At 42.1% G+C, this 21,348-nt stretch overlaps 1 protein-coding gene across 6 annotated transcripts in view; it reads right to left on the bottom strand.

Annotated features, from left to right (window-relative positions):
* Positions 1-21,348, bottom strand: part of GRAP2 (GRB2 related adaptor protein 2) — a 67,693-nt gene that overhangs the window by 46,214 nt on the left and 131 nt on the right. For 2 of the 6 annotated variants that reach the window (XM_042947873.1, XM_042947876.1), the window contains exons 1-2: positions 15,649-15,972; positions 11,554-11,645 (exon numbers count right to left, since the gene is read on the bottom strand). In XM_042947873.1, the coding sequence (XP_042803807.1) occupies positions 11,554-11,632 (79 nt within the window). In that variant the 5' untranslated portion in view covers positions 11,633-11,645; positions 15,649-15,972. Of the gene's footprint in view, positions 1-11,553; positions 11,646-15,648; positions 15,973-21,348 lie in introns of those variants that run through there. The other 4 variants (XM_042947878.1, XM_042947877.1, XM_042947875.1 and 1 more) reach the window with 3 other exon arrangements.

The raw sequence follows: 21,348 nt of genomic DNA, 5'->3' as shown, positions 1-21,348 counted from the left end.
TTGACCCAGAGCTGTGAGAACAGCCACATTGCATAAGCAGAGCTCTGAGAAAACAGAGTTGCTTTCGTTTTTCAAACAGAAGAACCACAGTCCTCTGTTTATATCCTTAGACAAATCAAAGAAATGTGCAAGAGAGGGCTCACGAAATCACCAGTTTTAACTTTCCCCCCAATGCCATGGATTTTTCTTAGAGATTTTTCCCCCTGAGTGTGAGGCACGCACGAGTCTGCTCGGTCTGTGCTGTCTAATGAGATCCCAGCCCAAGGGGATGAGTTCCTACAATAATGTTGTAATGCTAATTACATTTTAGAATGGTTAGGGCAAGAATAGTTCCAAACATACTCGAGGTAATAGCTGGTCCTATATCCAGAAGGTCAACAGCTCAATCAAAGAGAGAAAAAAATGAGCATATCTTAAGAAAGAGTTCAAGTGGTTTTATACAAGAGCTCTCATTAAGTCTACAAGAACACTTAAAATACTGGTAGAGAGAGGTAATTCTATATTTCCCTTTTTAACTCATTGAAAGCCCCCGATTTCAGGGTGCAGTGTCTGAACACAAGAAGCATCTGGCAGGTGAAGGGGAGGTCGTGTGTTGTTAAGGAGTTGGCTGGAGTTTTAGGCTTGGGGTCCATGCCAGGACCGCAGCACAGAGTTTGACAGAAGCGGGGCGTGGACTGCTGATGAAAAAGCAGAGGTGAGGCTGGAGAGTTTGGTATCAGATGAGGGCTCTGGGCCAATCTTGCAATACAGTAACGACACAGCTTTAAACCGTGATGACAATAAACCCCTCAAATAATTGCGCATCAAACCGCTATCCACAAAATGACCATCTGCTCTCAGCAGTGCAGAGTCCATAATGGTGTTGGATCTTTTCCCCATTTTCTATGATTTCTTTTTTTTTTTAATTTTTTTAATGTTTATTTATTTATTTATCTACTTTGAGAGAGAGAGAGACAGTATAAGTGGGGGGGGGTGCAGAAAGAGAGGGGGACAGAGGGTCTGAAGCAGGCTCTGTGCTGACAGCAGAGAGCCCCATGTGGGGCTGGAACTCAGGAACCACGAGATCACGACCTGAGCCAAAGTCGGATGCTTAACCGACTGAGCCTCCCATGTGCCCCTCTGTGATTTCTAATGAACACAAAAGAGGAGCAATCGGAAACTATACCCGTTGCTTTCTGTTTTAGATGGACTGAAGTTATCTTTCATTTCGAAGTGCATAGTGTTTTAATCTATTTTTAAAATATTTATTGAGCACCTATTACGTACTTGGCAATAGTCACATGGCTAATCGTTTTAGAGATAATTCCTAAAAAAGACTTTCTGCTCTGCCAAAGATAAAGTATTAAAATAACAAAACAGCTCAAGGATTTTTTTTTAATGTGCTAAAAACTGGTGCTTTTCATCCTCCAAGAACCTCCCCCCCCCCCCCCCCACACACACACACTCTGCACAAGGAGATCCTTTCAATAAGGGTGCGATGCAATCTGGCATTGTGTGAAGCATAGTCTAAGAACTAACAATTTCAGGGGGACCATGTTCAGTAGAGAAAATACAACTAAGCTGGAAGTGAAGAATGATTTTTGTAATTTAAATTACAGGAAAACTTCAGGGCTAAAAATCAGGTGACAATAAAAGTTACTTAACTCACTTCAAAGTAGGAGTTTGAAATGTACAGGAAAGGACAAAGAGGAGTAATAAAAAGCCTCTATGACCCCACCACGCATGGAGTCTTTGCGACTCTTTTTAATAGGCCCTGTTCCATTTTAGATGGGTTACGTGAGTGAAAATATTTCCATGTCTGAGACCAGTCTCTGGGGATAAAACCTTTTTTGGAGGCCATTTTTGGTCCCTGGAATCCCCTGTTAGCCTCTGGCAACTCTACTTTGAGTTGTTACTGGCAGGGGAGGGCCTGGCAGATGCTAGCATGGATCCTGCCCTTCGGCACGTCATAGTCTATTTGAGGGGATCGAACCCCTCATAAATAAGGCTGACATGAGTGCTGGGGAGGAAGACTGATTCTGTCTGGGGAAGGACTAGGAGGAAGGGGCAGGTTTGGGTCTAGCCCTTCAAGGCTGGCTTGGATTTAGGAAGGTGGCTATGTGGGGGATGGGGTAGCTTCAAGCAAGAGGGAAGGCCTTGTTCCAGAATGGTGAGCAGACATGGTCCTTGGAACCGAGTGTACGTTCTCAACAAAATGGGTGTGCTCTGGCTGTAAAAGACGTTGAGGGGGCCTCTAGTTTATTGATGGGGAGGTCAATGCCCTAAATTCTCTCATTTCCTTTTCCAACTGTGCTACTGAGTCTTACTGAATTTTTATATATCATCCAGCTGCTTTTTAAACCCTAAAATCATGTAATACGGTCATAATTTACCTTTGGAGAGCATGTTACAATTTATAAATGGCTTTTTTATCCACATTATTGCGTTTGATCCACATAACAGCCCTGTGACACCACAGGCTCATCTCCACAAGCTATTTCCTTTGAAAGTAACTACTACTTATAGAAACTACTAGCTATAGAAATCTGAAAAATTTCCACTAGCAGCCTTATTGTGTTAGAAGTGCACACCAGGATAAAGTCAGCAATTTGGGAGAAATGAAAGAAAGGGTCCTGAGATAGATAGCAATGGAGAGTCACAGGAGGATGATGGGAGTGTGGCTTTGGAAATGAGTGATGCAGAAGGTAGAGAGGATAGAGTGCGTGTAGGGTAGCGGTCCATTAGGGGGTGGGTGGTGGTACTTAGCACAGTACTGAACACTCAGCAAGCCCATAGTCAATACCTGTGCCACCACGAGTGGGTGTTGGGTGTGTATCTTGAGCAGTGCTAAGAGCACAACTCAAAAATATAAAATGGTGGCTTTTAGAACACGGGTACCGAATACAATGAATATTCTTTTGTAACATTGAGGAGTGAAAGGGTGGGTCAACCTGGAGGAAGGGAGAAATGCTCATCTCCTTTGATGCCTCTATGTTGTCTCTCGTTCTGCAACATCTCCATCTATGGTGACTTTATAAACTGCCTCTCACATACCGAAGCAGCGCACTTTTGCAACTACTTTGTAGCAGCTAAAACAACCAGGACACCGTGATTGCTGTAATCTAGTTGGAATGAGTCTTACTGACTTTGGGTACATCAACATATCCATTTAGCCTGATGCAAATCAGTTTACTTTTCTACTTAGAGACATGATGTGAAATGAAATTAATCCAGTTGCAGCAAAGTGAGCGAATTCACTTGAACAAATCCCTTTCTGTGGAAAAGAATTTTGTTTTGCAGCTCATTTGAAACAAAATCCACATGGCAGTATAATGCCTTCTCTGGAACTGAACAAATGCATTTATCCCAGTTTTATTCACAGCTAAATTCACATCGGAGCTATTTTATATGATAGCGTACTCTATTGTCCTCAGGTGAGGGTCACAGTGAAAGTATTTGCAGAATACTTTCTGCAGTGGAACTTAGCCTAAGGACTATCACTCCAACTGGACTATGAACTAGGCTAATGAAAACCAACAAAACCCAACATGTATCTTTTTAGATTCTCTCTTCTTTGCCTTCTATTGTCAAAGGGGCAGTCAGCACGCAGTATACATTTACTAAGTACACTTTGGTGGTGACTATCACAAGCAGGCAGGACTCGGAGAGGATTCCAGACAATATCAAAGGGATTAAGAGGTTGGGGAGAGGATCTTAGGGTGCCGTGCTAATGCAATGGAGATTCTTTACCCTAGAAAAGAGAAGGCTGGGTACGGCCATTCTTGGGTTGTTCAGCATACTGAATGTTAGCACATAGCCACCCTGGTTGGATGAAAGAAGGCCAATTTACATCTCATGAAGGGGATTTGGGCTTAGGAATGGCGAAGAAGCTTGACTGAGATGGATTATAAGGTATCAACGCAATCTTTAAGACATCTTTCTCTCGAAATTTTACAGTTGAAGAGTAGATAATCTTTCTGAAATGATTTCGGTGCGGTGCAGCAGGGAAATGACCCCAAGGACCTTGTAAGCTCTATTCCAGTTCTTCTCCCATGATTTTTCACCAGCTGGTGTCAGGACCTGGCTTGATTCTTGCCTACTGTTCTCCGTAGCTGGAAGCACTTGACCCCTTCCTGCGAGTCTACCGTACTGTAAACTCAGCACTAAGCCTTTTCTCGGTTGGGAGGGATTTAAGAAGCTCACTGTGGCTGAATGCTTGGCTAACTCTGCCTCAGGTCACCCCCTGCAGCAGCCGGGCTCAGAAGTGTCCCAATTCTAGCGAATGGGACTTTGTCTTGCTCCTAAGTCCCTGTTTTACTGGATTTACCTGAAATCCACTGTATCCTCCCAGGCTAACACCTGAAATCCTTTGTTGTTTTCCAGGCCTAACACCATTTGCGGATCATATCTAGTATCCACTCTAGGACTGAAGCTTTGTGTCTCTCCAACCTCCCCCCAGCTCATCTCTGGTGTCCCGTCTCTGAACCCCATCCCTGTTCCCTAAAGCTGACTGTCTTTGTGCACAGAGCACTGGTGACCATGTGTTCTAGATGTCTCTTTTCACCTGTGGCTGGATCCCCTACTCCCTTCCTCCCATGTCCCTACCATCATCATTCAGGCCACTGCCAGCCTATCTGTTCTCTGGCCGTGTTGTGACATACCACAAAGCTCCATTTTCCCATGGAGTTGTGTAATGTATGGTTGCACATCTGACTCTTTACCTACAAACTATATACCTCCGTAACAGGTTTTCTCAACATTATTACTATTGACATTTGGGACTGGTTAAATCTTTGCTAAGGGGGCCGTCCTGTGCAATGTAGGATCCTTAGCAGCATTGCTGGCCTCCACCCACCAGACGCTGGTAGCATCCCCCACCCCAAATTATGACAATGAAAAATGTCTCCAGGAATTGCCAGATGTCCCCGGCAGGGAGGGGATATCAAATAGCTCTCTGTTGACAACCCCTGTTCAACAACAACTCAGAAAGTCAAGAGTGTTTTAAAGCCAGTGATATATACTTTGAGAAATAGTTGGATGTATATAAACTCTTTAAATCTGGTAAAATTTTAATTAACTACTCTAAACTCTTAATCAACACGAAATGCAATTTTACAACTGTATTATGATACAAGACAGATGCTGGGTAAAGTGGGGTGAAAACGCTGTACTGTAGGTCAGTTCTTCTCATATGTTATTGTGCATAAGAATTACCAGGGGAATTTTCTTAAAGTTCAGATTGCGGTTCTGAGGCAGGGTCTGAGACCCTCATTTCTAACAGGCTCTTTCCCCTGGTGTTTGAATAGTTGATAGCAATGCCATAGATCAAAATCACTGGGGAGGGGGAGGGGAGGAGCTCTTTGAATCTTAATGATTACAAGGTCATGAGAGCAACATTAAAATTTGCATTAGAGTGACAGATTAGGAAAATGTGGATGTTCCCTGCACCTTTCTGTAAGAAAAAAAAAAAAAAAAGTGCTCACAAGTGTGAGTTTTGAAATGTAACATTTCGATTAGCTGGAAATTAGACATGTTATACAAATTATTGTGAGTTCTCTGCTTTGGCCGGGAAAGAAAACCTATGATCTGCTAAGCTAGTTTGGTAAGACTTTTAGGGGTTTCCAAAGGTCTGACAGAAACCTAAACTTTAAGGTCTTTGAAGTCCTTATTTTACTAACGGAAGAGGTTGGGGTAAGGATGCAGCTGGGGAGGGGATGGAGAGAGAAGAATCGCTTTAAACCAAGCTTTGCGACCAAACAGATACACCTTATCATGTTTACTCAAATCACAAATAACTGCACTGAAACTGTACTGACATCACAAGATATTACCATGGCCCCAAATCAGACCACTCAGCTACAGGTTGAAAACAGTTGCAATGAATATTACTATAACGGACAGTGGTAAGCATAACCAAATCTCCCAAAAGCTGCTGAGAGCCTGAAATAACATTTTCCTCCTCTCGCATGATATGCCTCTAAGGAACTTGTACTTAGAGTTTTGTAGACAGCGGACTCACTGTTGTACATCCTTGGGAAGGAAATGGCCGTTCACATTTCTTCCCAAGTCAGACAGACTGAGGCTCACTTATCTGTCTAAAGATGTAGATTTGTCCAGGGTTGCAGACAATTCACGGATAGGAAGAAGATAATGAAGTCCTGATCCTTTTTGAGACCTGTTCTGGGGGATCCAACATGAGACTAGCTATGCCAGCAGCAAATACCTGCTGGGAGACAGTACTAGTTTGCTAGCTCTAAAATAATTTTTAAATGTTTATTTATTTATTTTGAGAGAGAGAGAGAGAGAGAAAGAGAGCGAGCAGGAGCGGGGGAGGGGCAGAGAGAGGGAGACTGAGAATCCCAGGCAGGCTCTGCTCTGATAGTGCTGACGCGAGGCTTGATCCCACAAATCGTGCGATCATGACCTGAGCCAAAATCAAGAGTCGGTCACTTAACCAGTGAGCCACCCAGGCGCCCTGAAATATTTTGATAGGTTGTTATCAATATGACTTAGTACGGTAGGGATAAATGTCTTTGCATTTAAACCTCTGTGCCTAGGCGTGTGTGTATGTGTGTGTATGTGTTTAATTAACAGCATAAGTAGAGAATAAGGAAGATCTGGCTTAATAGTAACGCATGGGAACTCATGGGTTTTAGTTGACCACAATTTCGGTATGAGTCAGCAGTGTGACACAAATGCCAAAAAGGCTAATACAATCTTGGGCCATGTTAATAGAAATATAAGGTCTAGAGCAGGGGAGGCAATGACTCTGTGGTGTTCTGCATTTGCCAGATGGCTCCTGGGGCGCTCTGTCCCATTCTGGGCACCATGATCTAGGCGGGACCTTCAACTGGAGTCCGTCAGAGGTGGGCACTTAGAATGATGATGGATGCAAAATCTCATCATGGGAGAGGAGTCACAAGAACCAAGGATATCAACGTTTGAAGAAGACGATTTAGGGACATAACTGGAAGTGAGAGAAGAGTGGGCTATCTGGGGAAAGAGCCCGAGGCACGGTTTCTAGTGGCAGAAGTAAAATTTCTGGCTCCTCCAGGAAAAAAAAAAAAAACCATGAGAGCCTTCTCAACGCTTGTCATTTAATATAAGTAAATGGATAAAATAAATGGATCATCAGCGAAGAAGAGCCAGTTCCTCCCCTGATTTCTGTGAAGGATGCAAGTGTGTGCATACATTTATGCCTCTTCATCAAGCCACCTCCCTCTCCTGCAGGTGCACTTCCTCCAGAAAGCTCTTTCTACAAAGTCCTCCTTGCCCCACTTGCTCTGTTATCTCGTCGGCATGAGTTGGGCTCCGTGGTTTTCATTTGCCCAGTTTCCCTAACAGCTTGTATGTTCCTTAGGGGAAAGGAACCATTTTCTTTTGTTTTTATTACCCTAAATGTTCTTGGTACCTCTGGGTGTCGTGAATTAGGGATTGAGGGGATGTCTGCTGACGGTAGCCCAAAGATGAATTAAAGTAACCAGACAGGTAATTTTTTATAGCATCTATATGACAGAGCATTACAGCTTGTTCTCTTGATGATAATAGCACCTAACTGACCCTTCACTTCATGAAATAATTTGAGCTGACAAAGTTGGCTGAGCAGTAAATCTTACTTTTCCCTACATCTTGCATTTTAATGGACTTTATTTATGTATTCATTTATTTTTTGAGATAGAGAGAGAGATTGCGTGTGCACTTGCGCAGGCAGGGGAGGGGCAGAGGGAGAGGGAGAGAGAGAATGTTAAGCGAGAGAATGCCCAGCACGGAGCCCTACATGAGCTTGATCATGACCTGAGCCTAAATCAAGAGTCAGACGCTTAACCCGGTGAGCCACCCAGGCGGCCCTTTACATCTTGCATTTAAAAATAAAAACTGTGTATCCGTGCTGGAAAAAAACCAAAATGTTCTATCTAAGAGCACCATCTGCCTGGCTCCAGGTCTTAGGAATTGCTTTCCAGCTAGGGCATTTTTTTGACTTTACACTTTCTCCTTCTTTGTTTATTTGGGTATTTCCCAGGTACCAGTGTCACCATCATACAAGACCTAGTTGATGAAGTGAATTAGTAGTCTACTTACCAATACTGGTCTAAGAGAGAAATGCCATAAAAGGAGTTTGACTACACAAGAAAGCACCATCTTATGCATTTTATAAATGAGATATTGCATATTCATGTTATGTCAGAGGTAGAGAAGTGCTTTCGGGGTAACAATGCATGTCACTTCCTAAGTGTCCTGTGTAGCAGGTTAAAGAATGGTGTGGTTTCACTCAAGGACAGAGGAGGGGATAGGGCACGGTGGGTCATCCACAAAGCTGAGGAAAGAGCACAGAACATAGGAGCAAAGAGCAGACTGCTCTCATCGCTGGACAGTGTTTCTTCCCACAGTCAATGACCTGACACGCTACTGAGCAAAGTATATACTTCTCGGTACGAAGGTGCTAGAACTCCATTCGCCAGCCTGAAGGTCATTGAGAAAATTCACAAAACAAAAGGACTGAGCAACAGGGTTCCCGATTTCGTGTCTCTGGCTAGTCATCACAAATAAAGATTTGTGGCAACCTTCCTGATGGTTGAGGTGGCCGGCCCAGCCCTGTGGATAGTACTAGGCTCAGGCTAGTCCAAAGGCCTAGGGCAGGGCGGTTCCTGCTATGCGGAGCAGACCTTCGGTTCTCAGGGTCTGTCCGGCAACTGACACAGGGAGCATGAGAATTTTCTGCTTGTTTTAGCTTCCTAGAGAGACTCAGAATTGAGCTGGGACTACACCATGGATTTTGTGTCCTTGGCAGCATATGCGACGGACATTTTTTATACATCTGAGACAAACGCTAACGCGACTTTGTCCTAATTACATGGACCCAAAGATTCTCCAGATATCTCCCCAAGTAAAAGGCTCGGTCACGTCCTTTCTACTTGCAGGGCTTCTGTGTTCAGCGCTGCAGGCCTCTCACGGGTCTCCGATTTCCAAGCACATTTCAGGGACGTTAAAGGAAATACCTCTTAATAATGAAAAATCAGATGGAAGGTTTAGGTCTTTCAAGAGGAATAACCTTTATAGAAGGATAAGGTTTATCAGCCCCAAATAAGTCCATCATCATTATTTATTTCCATATTATACTCGGAACCAACCAAGAGGGATAATAAATAATCGTGGTATGTCTGTCTGAGGCAGAGCACAGAGAGCAAATCCGCTGCGAGGCAGTCAGCCCCGCAGGGAAATGAAGCAACCAGCCGAACAATGAGCAAGCAGCCCACGAAAACACTATTATGTTTATAGCTTCTAACGGGATTTGATATTGCAAAGGGACCCATCGTGACCTGGACACCAGCTTGTGTGACCTCCAGAGAAGGATGAAAGGTCTTGCCATCTATGGCAGAAAAGGTCATTTCCCTCTGTTCTCAGACCCAGGGGGGTCAAGTAGTTCGCAACAGAACCAAAAAGGCTTTGGAGCACACGGTCTAACCTCTCACTTGACCGCGAAGGAAACTGAGGCCCAGAGAGATTACAAGGCCTTGTTTAGAGTCACGCAGGTAGTTTCTAGGAGAGCCAGCATTCAGATCTCCAGAAGCCCATCAAGGGTTCCTGTGTCCCCAGAATGCTGTGCCCGGACCGGTGTCGTACAAGGAGCCATGCGTACCCACTTCACAGCCTTGGCCTTAAGTCTTGGCGGATGTTAGCAAAATGACCTTGAGAGAGTCACTTAAATTCTAGAGCGTTGCTTTTCCCACACTGCAACACTGGAGGTAAAATATGTGGTGTGTCTACCTCAAAGATCAAATGAAATAATGTGTGCACACTCTTTTGAAAGACTTTATAGGGCTCAGGATAAAATAACTTCAGATAAAGGAAAATTTTCTTGTCGAGGATGTATGTGTAGACTCCAGGGGAATTCATGAAACACTAGAAATTCTGTATAAAGTTGCATATGGATGAGTGCTAGACACCCCCCCCCCTTTTTTTAATCTCCCTGAGGAGTTTCTATGGCTTCCATCAGTTTCTAAATGTGTGGCTGACACTCTCTTCTGACCCCTACCTTACCACTGCCAGTAAGAATCTATGTGCTATGGATATCAACATATTTATGATCAACTTCAAAGCTTGACGTATTAAAACTTGACCGTATTCATGTATTTAATGTATGGCTGAGATTTTCCTGCTGGCCTTGGAGATTCCATAATCCGTATTTTTAGAACATAAATCTATTCAGGGGAGGAAAGCTAATCTGACCTCACATTTTGCTCCATAAAAGACGGGAAACCTATGGCCTATAAAATGACGAATAGAAATTTTTTTAAATTGATTAACTTATTTTGAGAGAGAGAGAAAGAGAGAGAAAGAGAGAGTGTATACAAGTGGGGGAGGGGCAGAGAGAAGGTGAGACAGAATCCCAGGCAGGCGGAGCACCATCAGCACAGAGCCCGATGTGGGGCTCGAACTTGGGAACTGTGAGATCATGACCTGAGCTGAGATCAAGAGATGGACATTTAACCCACTCAGCTACCCAGTCTCCCCAGTGAATAGAAATTGCAAATGACCAATCAACCAGGGACTTTGTTGTTTTTTTTTTCCCTACTTGTGTACCTCCCTCGTAATATTTCCTGGTTATCTGAAAGAGATTTCTTTAAAGCCATATTTAACAAGTGAACTATCTACTTATTATTTACTGAGTTCCTACTGAGTTCTCAGCAGTTTGCTTCCAGTATTTTCCCATAAAGCACTAGACAAAAGACACAAATCATAAACCCTTTGTAGGCTGCCGCATTACGCCCGTGGTTCTGGAAGGCTGAGCGGCGTGGAGAAAAACAAATGAAAAAGTATTATTCATGACCAATTGATCAATTAGGCTGCTTTTCATTAAAAAACATAAAAAGGCAGAACCAATTTAGCAATGACTGTGTTCGAAGTGCATAAAAACATTATTAATGTTGGATTTTTTTTTTTCTCATTTATTCTTAGTTCTCTTTAGAAAATTACACTTGAGAGCTTTCTGTAGGGCAATTGAGGGAGTGGAGAAGACAGTACTGGAACCCTTTTGTAATGCTGATGAAGGTGCAGGGACGGACACTGGTTTTAAGGCCTTTTCTGCATACAGTTCTTTGTTTCAGAAGCAGAGACTGCCTTCTGGAATATCTGAGAGTATGAGATACCCGACCAGGGAAGTTACCTACTTGTAAGACTCATCCATCATCCCATAAAGAAATCCAGTGGGAGCTTTTATAAATTTGACAATGGGTATCCTCCTGTGTTTTAGTGGTAAAATCTTATACGGTACAGAAATGTGGAAAATGAGAGGGAGTTTTTTCCCCTCTTGACTATATCAAAATACCATCTCCTGCCCCAGGGCTCTGCGGACTCATAACTTCCCTCTCGTATTATTCCTTTCTGTTTGCTTCCCTCCTATTCCTACATGGTTCTATATTTTTCAGTTCCTAGTGACATCTTTTGTTGAAAGTTTCTCAGAGCCTTAAGCTATGTAAATGAAATAAGTATCCTCATCTATGCTTAATGTACTGTTATCATTCAGATGAACAAAACCTAAAATATATCTTGGCTCCCAGATTTTCGGTTACTTACAAGAACTTAAAACGTGGGTGGTGGTGGCGTGAGGTCCTGTTACTGATTCCCATTTGGTTCCATTTGTGTCACTTCTCATTAAATGGGCCTGTCTTCAGAAAGACACCATTTTAGGGACTTCACATGTATAATTTACAGTTGCTCCTTGAACAGTGTGCAGGTTGGGACACAATCGAAAATCTGTGTATAACTTTTAGGGGCGCCTGGGTGGCTCAGTTGGTTGAACGTCCAACTCTTGATTTCGGCTCAGGTCACGATCTCACAGTTCATGGGTTCGAGCCCCACGTTGGGCTCTGCGCTGATAGCGTGGAGCCTGCTTGGAAATTGTCTCTCTCCCTTTCTCTCTCTGCCCCTGCCCCGCTTGTGTGCACTCTCTCTTAAACATTAAAAAAAGAAAAAAAAAGAAAAAAAAAGAAAATCTGTATTTAACTTTTGACTCCCCCCAAACATAACTACTGATAGACTACTGTTGACCAGCAGCCCAGCCAATAACATGAACACTCGATTACACCAACTTTGCTTGTTCTATGTATCATACACTGTCTTCCTACCATGAAGTAAGCTAGAGAGAAGAAAATGTTATTAAGAAAATCATAAGGAAAAGAAAATACATGTACAGTCCTGTACTGTAGTTATGGAAGAAAATCCAAGTGTAAGTGGACCCGTGCAGTCAAATCCATGTTGTTCAAGAGTCAACTATATTTAGTTTCCAAAACAATGCGATGAGATAGGTACCGTTATTACTCTCATTTTGTGACTTAAGAAACGAAGGCACAGAAAGACTAGCTTGTCCCACCTGGCCCAGGTAGTACCTGGAGGACTGGCCCCAAACCCACAGCAAGCACCCAGTAAATGTTCCTTACTATCGTTGTTGTAGTTGTTACTGCCTGAATGTATGCATTCAATAATACCTGCTATTGTTGCTAAAAATGACGAATTTGTGTGTCTAATCCTTCTTCGAAGTGTACAAAACATGGATACGATCCCTCAGTGGAAGAGTCGGTTTTGGCAAGGATTATCATCTAATGCCATCAGGTGAAGTTTGTTGGGAACTAAGGTGCTACCCCAGCACCAACGGTCACCTCCTCAGGTAACTCGTTAATTGCAAAGGTGGAGAAAGTACCTTTACAACGAGAGCTCCCTGGAGTGAGGTCGCTACCTTGAGCCATAATCAAACTGAGAATCCCAAATAGACGGACAACCTGGCACTATGTGCCTCCTGATGAGATGTGATATGGAGCAGCCTGTAAAAAACGCTTACTCGAAATCTAATCAATGTGTTAGTCAAAGCTTGGAGTTTACAGGAAATACAGGGGGCAGAGGAGTAAATTAAATGACACCATGAGGGAACAACAAATCCAGAACATGGGGCATTCTACAAGATAACTGGTCTAACTCTTCAAAAAAATCCAGTTATTAAACAAGAAGACGTAAAGGCCAATTGCAAAATGTGCTTTTCTTTATAAAAATTAGATCCTACTTTGTTTTTAAAGGTACAGAAGGTGTTGGAGGTCAGATGGTGAAGGTTAGATACGGTCTAAATATTAAATGATATTAAGGAATTAGAGTTCATCTTCTAGGTATAATGTTAGTATTGTGGTTATATAGGAGAATGTCCCTATTCTTAGATGTGTACCCAATTATTGAGGAGTGAAGTGTCATTTTGTCTGCAACTTACAAGTACTTCAGAAAGAAATCCAAAAGGATGGAACACATATGGTAAAAAGATAGCAGTTGGTGAGCCTAGCAGGCGAGTCTAGAGGTATTCGTTATACTAATACTTCGACTTTTCTTTATGTTTGGACAATTTCCCTCACTTTCTTCATAAAATGTCTTACATCGTCTTTGGAGAGCATATAAGACTTTTATCTTCCTGTACTTAGTAATAATTTCTTTTCATTCTCTATAATGTTTGTCAGTGAATGCATATTTAAAAAGAAAAGTGTTTTTAAAAATTGCTTACTGACTGTCTATTGGCTCAAGCTTCTTGAAACCTAATATTAACATTGTTGAAGAGAGCTCAGTGCCTAATACAGGGTCTTAATACATAGCAAATGCCCAATACATGTTTGTAATGCTTACTTGTTAAATTTATTTTGTTCCTGAGAATTTTAAAGTGGCAGGCGAAAGAAAGGAAGGAAGAAAGAAAGAAAGAAAGAAAGAGAGAAAGATGGAGACACATGAGGCTGTGTTGATCCTTTACAGATCAAGATATGCTTTAGCAAATACTCAAAATGGACAAAATGGGGGCCAATCAACCCCATCTTTTGATTCAAATAACTTAGGTCTCAAAGATTCTTGACCAAATTTTGAATTTGTTTTACGAGGGTATGAAAATGAAGAGTCTCTCCCTAGGATGAATCCAGCAGCAACTAACTGTTACTTGTTTAAGAATTGGTATTATTCTCTGAGAATCACGCAATTTGTGGGAATCGAGATCAACTTCACCTCTTCCAGAAGGCAGCGGTTCTAAAGGAGATGGTTTCAGGCAGTAAGGGATATATATTTTATATAAAAGTGGAAAGACAATGACCAAGTTTCAAAGAAATAATCCATAATGATATAATTTTGCATTTTCATAGTGCCTTTTTCCCAAGGCACTTAACATCTGTGCGAACTCATTTATTCTTATAGTATCCCAATGAAGTAGGCTCTATGAAGAGCAACTGAATTAGACTTATGAAAGGAATTTCATCAGGACCTAAGATGCAGAAGATATTCAGAAGAATATCATATAAGCAATGGAGGTATTACTCATATTGATATTGAGCAAATTGATAGCCTCCCTCCCCTCTGTGTCAGTAAAGTCATTTTAAAATAGAACCTATCACAATTTAGGGAAAATAAGATTCCTGTTTACTACATGAGAGACACTCCAAGTCCAGTCTAAAAAGGTAGTTTTATTCAATGACACAGGCCTCTGTCTACAAAAAACAAAGTTCTCGAAAAGAGTCCAAATAATCATTTTTCAAACTTGAAATCTAAATGCACTTAGATGGCTCTAGATTTACATGGTGTTCTTTGTTTACCAGTGGATCCTTTTGTAAAGAGGTTTGCTTTAATATTATGTTATAAACATGAAGTTTTATAGACAATATTGGGTCTACTTATAAGCAGAATCTACTTATATTAAATGCTCTTTCTGAAACCAAAAATAACAAACAAAAAGGTGACCCAACTAAAGAACGAATCAGTCGATGATAAATGCAGTTGTGTAGAACAAAAGTTGCTTCGGCCTGAGGATTCCCACCCTCAGACGACATAACATGAGCACATGCAATCTTTTCCATTGGATTTTTAGACCCTAAACATTTCCCTCTTAATTTATCTGGGGATGTGTGTTTTCAGTACCGTGCAGATGAAGTTACACATACACTGGTAACAAGGCCTCATTCCAGGCACGTAAACACGGTATTTTTAAGTTAGGGGAATCCTTGGTGGGTATACTCAACCCTCATATTCAGGAGCAGTTGGGACAGAGAGCATAAAGGAGTTTGTCTTCAGACTCGATGCCTGAACTGGACACCATCCTAAGGACATGGCACTAGTTATCAATAAAGAGACAAAGATTGACGATGTTCTCTCAAAACCTATTTCATTGTAAAGTTTTCTCTTTGTAAAGAAATCCAAAGTGGTGTTCTTTGTAAAGGGAAGATAAATATTAAGAGAAATAGAAATGTAAGTAAGACAGCAATCCTGGCCCCATCGTGCCAACGTTCACTCATTTCTGCGCAGCCCGTCATCCCCACCTTCAACAGGGATTGAATGCTGACTGTGGAAAGGGAGGATTTCACCTCTGTAATGGGTCTCAAGTCCCTCCCTGGGGTGGCTCAGAAGCCAATTAGTGGAGAATTTTGTGTGCTGGGCTAGGTAAGGAACAAGTTCCTTTGCTGGAAATTGAACCCCATCACCACAAGCATTGAGAAGGCCAAAGATTCACAGACCTTTGCTGATGGACCACAATGTGAAAAAGCGATATTTAGAGAGCCCATGGGATTCATTTTAATTCAATTTGACTCACAGAGAATATGCTGCAAATTGTAAAACTGTTCAAGATCTCTAGAGTATATGGCCCGGTGTTGTATAATGACATACCTTTTTGAAGAGAAGAGGTTGAGTCTATGTCTTGGCTTTGACACCAAGTTAATAGAATCCTCTCTTGCAAGAAGGAAGGTGAAGTCTCACGTCAAAATTACTGCATGTCAGAGTACAGGTCCACCTTGTGTCTTCCAAGGACTGCATTAAAACAGGGTACAAGCTCACAGATCCATTAATAGTGTTTCCTTCTCTGCCTTATTTCTTACTCCCTCCTCCAAACTACCCCCCGTTAGCCCTGTAGTCTGTAGGCAAACCACACAGGAACTAGCAGATACAAGGGCTACAGAGAGTTGGGCGTGAGCCTTAGATTATGCGGTTTTGTTTTCTTGCTGCCAGAGTTGAACTAAAATGCAGGAGGTTCTCTGAAACACTTTTGCTTCTTTTTGCTTGGTTTCAATTTTAACAATTTCCCCCCCGAACAATTATGTTCACATAAGAAAATCTCTAATCCTAGAGATGATCCAGCAACAAAGCTGCTGCCGCTCTGAAGGAAAGCTCCCATTTCCTCTTAGTACATTGAAGAATCCAGAGAAAAATTAGGACTTCTTCGGGGAACTTATTTAATATCACCCTGGGATCACTCACAAAGTTAAAATCCCAGCGAAAAATGCTTTCTTAGTACACTCAGCCCATAATATTATTCTTAGTCCGTAACATTACCCTTAATGGGGGGAAAAAAAGAAAGAAAGAAAGAAAAAGAAGCAGGAGTTTTGAGCCAGGATTAGTTCTAACCCCAGTTTTGCCAGTCAGGCACGAGCTGGGACTGGTTACTTAGATTTTTGAGATTTCCCTTTCTCCTGAGTTGGTTGGGCTAAAGGACTCCTAGGATTTAAAGATTTTTCACTGACCTAAGGTTGTTGTCACCTTTAGCTTCCTTTGTTCTAACCTTAAAATTTGTAAAAAAAAAAAAAACAAAAAAACCCCAAACAAACAAAAAACAACGTTCCCCCCCCCCCAGTAGGTTCCCATACCAAGTGCAGCCTGTGAAGGCCTCTTCCTCTCTTTGCTCTTGCTAGAAAATGGATTGCCAACGCTGCATCTTTGCACAAAATAAGAGACGTTGCTACTTGCTACGTGATACCAGTCAGAGTTTAGGGACTGGGCCCAAGAGAAAGAGGGAAATGTTGGCTCACAGGCTCTTCCTGGCATTAATTCCTTGAAGGCTAAGAAGGAGGGAATCATATAAGACTCAGTTTGGGGGCACCTGGGTGGCTCAGTTGGTTGAGCATCCGACTTTGGCTCAGGTCATGATCTCAAGCCCCACGTTCTTTGAGTTTGTCAAGCCCCATGTCAGGCTCTGCGCTGACAGCTCAGAGCCTGGAGCCTGCTTCAGACGCTGTCTCCCTCTCTCTCTGCCCCTCTCCACTCATACTCTGTCTCTCTCCCCAAAATAAAAGTAAGTATAAAAAAATAATAAAAAAAATAAGACTCAGTTTGGAGTTCTAAAATTTAGACTCACGCTACATTATGAGATGATATCCTTTTTTAACTTTTCGCCCCCTTGTACCTAAATCTTGTTTGAAATTTCCTTTTTTTGGGAGGGGGAGTTCTCCTTGGTTATAATTGCTCAGCAATTTTATTGAAATGGAAGAGAAGAATCTGGTTTGGAATCATCAGCATATTTTGGTCACAGTAGGTGCTCAATAAATATTTATCGAATGAGTTAAAGGAGGTCATTTGCTATTCCCAACTCCTTAATCCAGGATTTTCTTTTTGTTAATGCAAGCTTGTTAAATAATGCAAGTTGTGTCTGATCAGAGTTCCCACTATTTCCACAGGTTATTAAGATAGAATTTTAAAGGTAACAGCAGGTCATGGACTTTAGAACAATAAACATCTCAACGTTGGCCTTAGTGTTCTTCAGACTTCATGGCCTAAGGACCTTTTTGGATTCCATCATTATACCCAGTAGCTTCATAGCCAGTTTTCAGACACTGAAATCCTCTGGTCACAGTCCTATCCCAAGTCAGTGGTTTCGAAGTTGCTGAACAGTGAGAGTGGGAAGGAAGGAGAAAAGACAAGTGGATAGACAAGCGGATACTGTAGGAAGTATCAGGGTGTTTTCAGCTTGCGCTGTAATGAGGAAGCTGCTTTTCCACAGGGTACTACCCCTCGGGGAGCAGAATAGAACCCTTTCCCTTACAAGTGTGGGACGGAATGCAGAACAGGAAAATCTCAAAAAAAGAGAAGTTACTTCAATAGTAAGTAATGATCAACAGACATGTTATAGAGCATATTGACAGGAGAGTGAGGCCACTCTACTGATCTATTTCATGGATGCTCTGTAATCGAGCAAGTGCAAAGGCAGAAGCTAAGAATAAAGACTCTAATGCGAGAATGCTGGCACAATCCTGGGACACTCCGAAAATATCAGCAAAATTGGGAGGATTCAAGAATATGTGAAATCTGGACTTCTCCATAATAGAGAAATTTTCTTTTAAAACCATACTCATTTTAAAAGTTTCAGCAGTTCCTTTTGAGGGGTCATTGTTAATATCAGAATTTCTTGTACATAATTATGTTTAACTTACCTTTATGGTAAAGGGTGTACTTCTCATTCAGTAGTACAGATTCAGACATTCTCTTTCCATTCATTCAGTAAATAAAGTTTGAATACCCACTCTGCATTAGGCCTATTCTAAGTGCTGGGAATATAGCAGGGAACCAAACATAGTCCTTGCCCTCCTGGATCTTACCTTCTGGCAGCCAGAGAAATAATTACATATATCAGATGGTTGTACTACTATAGAGAATCATAAAATGAGGCAAGGGTTGGAGAGAGTGTAGCTGACGTTGGGGGGGCGGGGGTTGCAATTTTATTGGGAGATCAAAGGACGTTTGAGCTAAGTCCAGAACAAAGTGAGGGAGCCAGGCTGATGGCTCTCTTGGGAAATAGCTTTTGCAGGTTTAGGGACCGGCAAGTGCAACGCCTTATGGTGGGAGCGAGCTTGATACAATGAGTGAGGAGGAGAGGAGTCAGGATGGAGGTGAGAGAGAGAGCAGGGGCCGGAACACATAGGACCTTGCTGCTCATGGTTTTATTCTGAGTCAAACAGGAGCCGATGGAAGATTTTGAACTGGGGAGTTACATGATCTCGCTTGGGTTTTAGGCTTTAGAAGCATCACTCTGATTGTTGTGTTGAGATTAAATCATAAGGGAGCAAGAGGAGAAGCAGGGAGACCAGTTAGGAAGCTACTGCAAAAGTCCTGGCTAGAGAAGTCAGCAACTTAGGACAGGTGGTAGAGAGTGGAGGTGGTGGGAAATGTGTGAATTCTGAATATACAGGGTGGCCACAAAGTCTGGAAACATCAATATTATTACTTTCCTATGAATTACACTGTGGCATTGATGAACCATTTATCACCTACCGACCTCATATTACCCAGACTTGGTGGCCACCCTGCATTTAACGGTAGCTGATGATAAGATGTGAAGTCTGGGCGACAAAGAGGGGTGTCAATGGTGACTCCAAGGTTCATGGCCTGAGAAGTGAGAAGCAAGGATGTGTCATCACTGAGATGGGGGAACAAGCTTGGAAGATCCAAAGTTTGGTTTTGGACATATTAAGTTTGAGATGTCTGTGAGAAAGACCAGTGGGGATGTCAAGATAGATATGAGTCTGGAGGTCAGGAGAGGTTAGTGCTGGAGATAAAAACTCGAGAGTTGTTGAGAGAGATTGAATGTATTTAAATTTATGAAACTGGATAAAGCCACCCAGGGAATGGATATTGATAGAGAACAGACCCCTTCAAAGTTGAGAGGTCAGAGAAATGAGAAGGAACCAGCCAAGGAGATGACAAGCAACGAGATCCTAGAAACCAAGCGAAGAGAACTGTTCACTTTTACAAAACTCCAAGTTCAGGGGGGAAAAAACCACACCAAGTCATAACTGTAAAACCATGTATTTGGTGAGCTACAGTACTGCACCTAAATTATGGTGCCCCCAAATGGAAGAAAGCAGAGAAGGGCCTCTCACATTATGTCACTTTAATGAAGTTAATTCCACTAGGTAGAGAACACTTTACAGTTTTGCTGAGCCTAATCAACTCCCTTTCAAAGACATCCGAAGATCCATTCCAAAAGGAGGAAATGAATGGGTTTGAAAAGGAAAAACTGGGATCCAACCTTTTCAAACTGCAACAGGTAGACTTGTGACTGAGAATGTCAATGGAGGGACGCCTGGCTAGCTCAGTCGGTGGAGCATGTGGCTCTTGATCTCAGGATTGTGAGTTCGAGCCCCACATTGGGTGTAGAGATTACTTGAAAATAATATTAAAAAAAAAAAAGAGGGGCGCCTGGGTGGCTAGGTCAGTAGCCGTCTGACTTCAGCTCTGGTCATGATCTCGCGGCTCGTGAGTTCGAGCCCCACATCGGGCTCTGTGCTGACAGCTCAGAGCCTGGATGGAGACTGCTTCGGATTCTGTGTCTCCCTCTCTCTGCTCCTCCCTCACTCATACTGTCTCTCTCTCTCAAAAATAAATAAACATTAAAAAAAAAAAAAAAGAATGTCAATAGAGCTCAACATCAAAGACCAAAAATTGGTCCTTGGGGTAGAGGAAAGGGCATAGATTGGACACTGAAAATTTGGGTCAAGTTCCAGCCAAACAGCTTGCTGGTTGAATATCTCTGGGCAATTTGTGTAACGTATTTGTTCCTTCCAACTCAGCTCAAGTTCACCTCTTCCAGGAAGACTTCTCTAATTATGTAGATTTAGACAAATCCTCTTTTTACTCCCCAAACATTTTTATCACAGCAACTTATTATAATTGCTAATTTATTTTTGTCTTTTTAATTAGACTATTACTTCTTTGTATTCCCGTAGCTCAACATCGTGCCTGGCCCTTAGCAGGTGCTCAATAATGTAGAATGAATGCATGTTCCCCAAACTCAACTTCCTCATTTGTAAAATGGAATAATTATACCTACCTTTCAGAGTTCCTTTGAAGTTTACATAAGATATGCCTAGAAAAAAATCTTCATAAACTATCACTCACTATATAAAATACTTGCTGTCTGTCCCCCACTGTTTTATAGAATAACAGCTTAGCATGGCATTCAAGGCCCTGAACAATCTGTTTCTAGGCTACCTTTTTAATTTCCCTCTGGCTACTATCCTCACTCCTCTAAATGATAGCCAGCTAAGCAATATTATAAACACACCAGCTTCTTTCATATCTCCTGCCATTTTATATTATAATTACCTACCTACGTGTCAGTACTGATCGTGAGATCTGTTAAAATAATAATTATGATTGAAGTCGTAGGAGCTAAAAACAAAGTTACTTTCATCTGTGAAGAATTTTGCTATTGTCTAAGTCTATTCCCTCCATCCTGGCGGAATATTGGCATAGTCTTTGAAAACATGGGCTTGATTATATTTTCAATGCCTACCAGGTGGACAAGGTCTTTCATGACCTGACTTTCCACTGCTGTTTCATCTACCTTTGCTGTTCCACAAATAGTCTTTGAGAAGCCACAGGAACTGCAGGACTTGCAGTCTGACCAAGATAATAGGCTCTCTCAGCTTTCAAGTCTTTACACATGATGTGTCCTTTGCCTCTAATGGGCTCCTCCACTTTGTCTATCCAGTGAACTCCCTGTCATCCTTTAAGATTCTGATGCAAAGCTTTCCGTGAAACCTGCCCTTAAATACGCCTTGGCAGAATTAGATGCTCTCTCCTCTCTTATTACCAGAT

Source organism: Panthera leo, chromosome B4 (genome assembly GCF_018350215.1).
Source record: "Panthera leo isolate Ple1 chromosome B4, P.leo_Ple1_pat1.1, whole genome shotgun sequence".
In the NCBI taxonomy this organism is placed as follows: domain Eukaryota; kingdom Metazoa; phylum Chordata; class Mammalia; order Carnivora; family Felidae; genus Panthera; species Panthera leo.
This window is presented reverse-complemented; position numbering and strand designations above follow the sequence as displayed.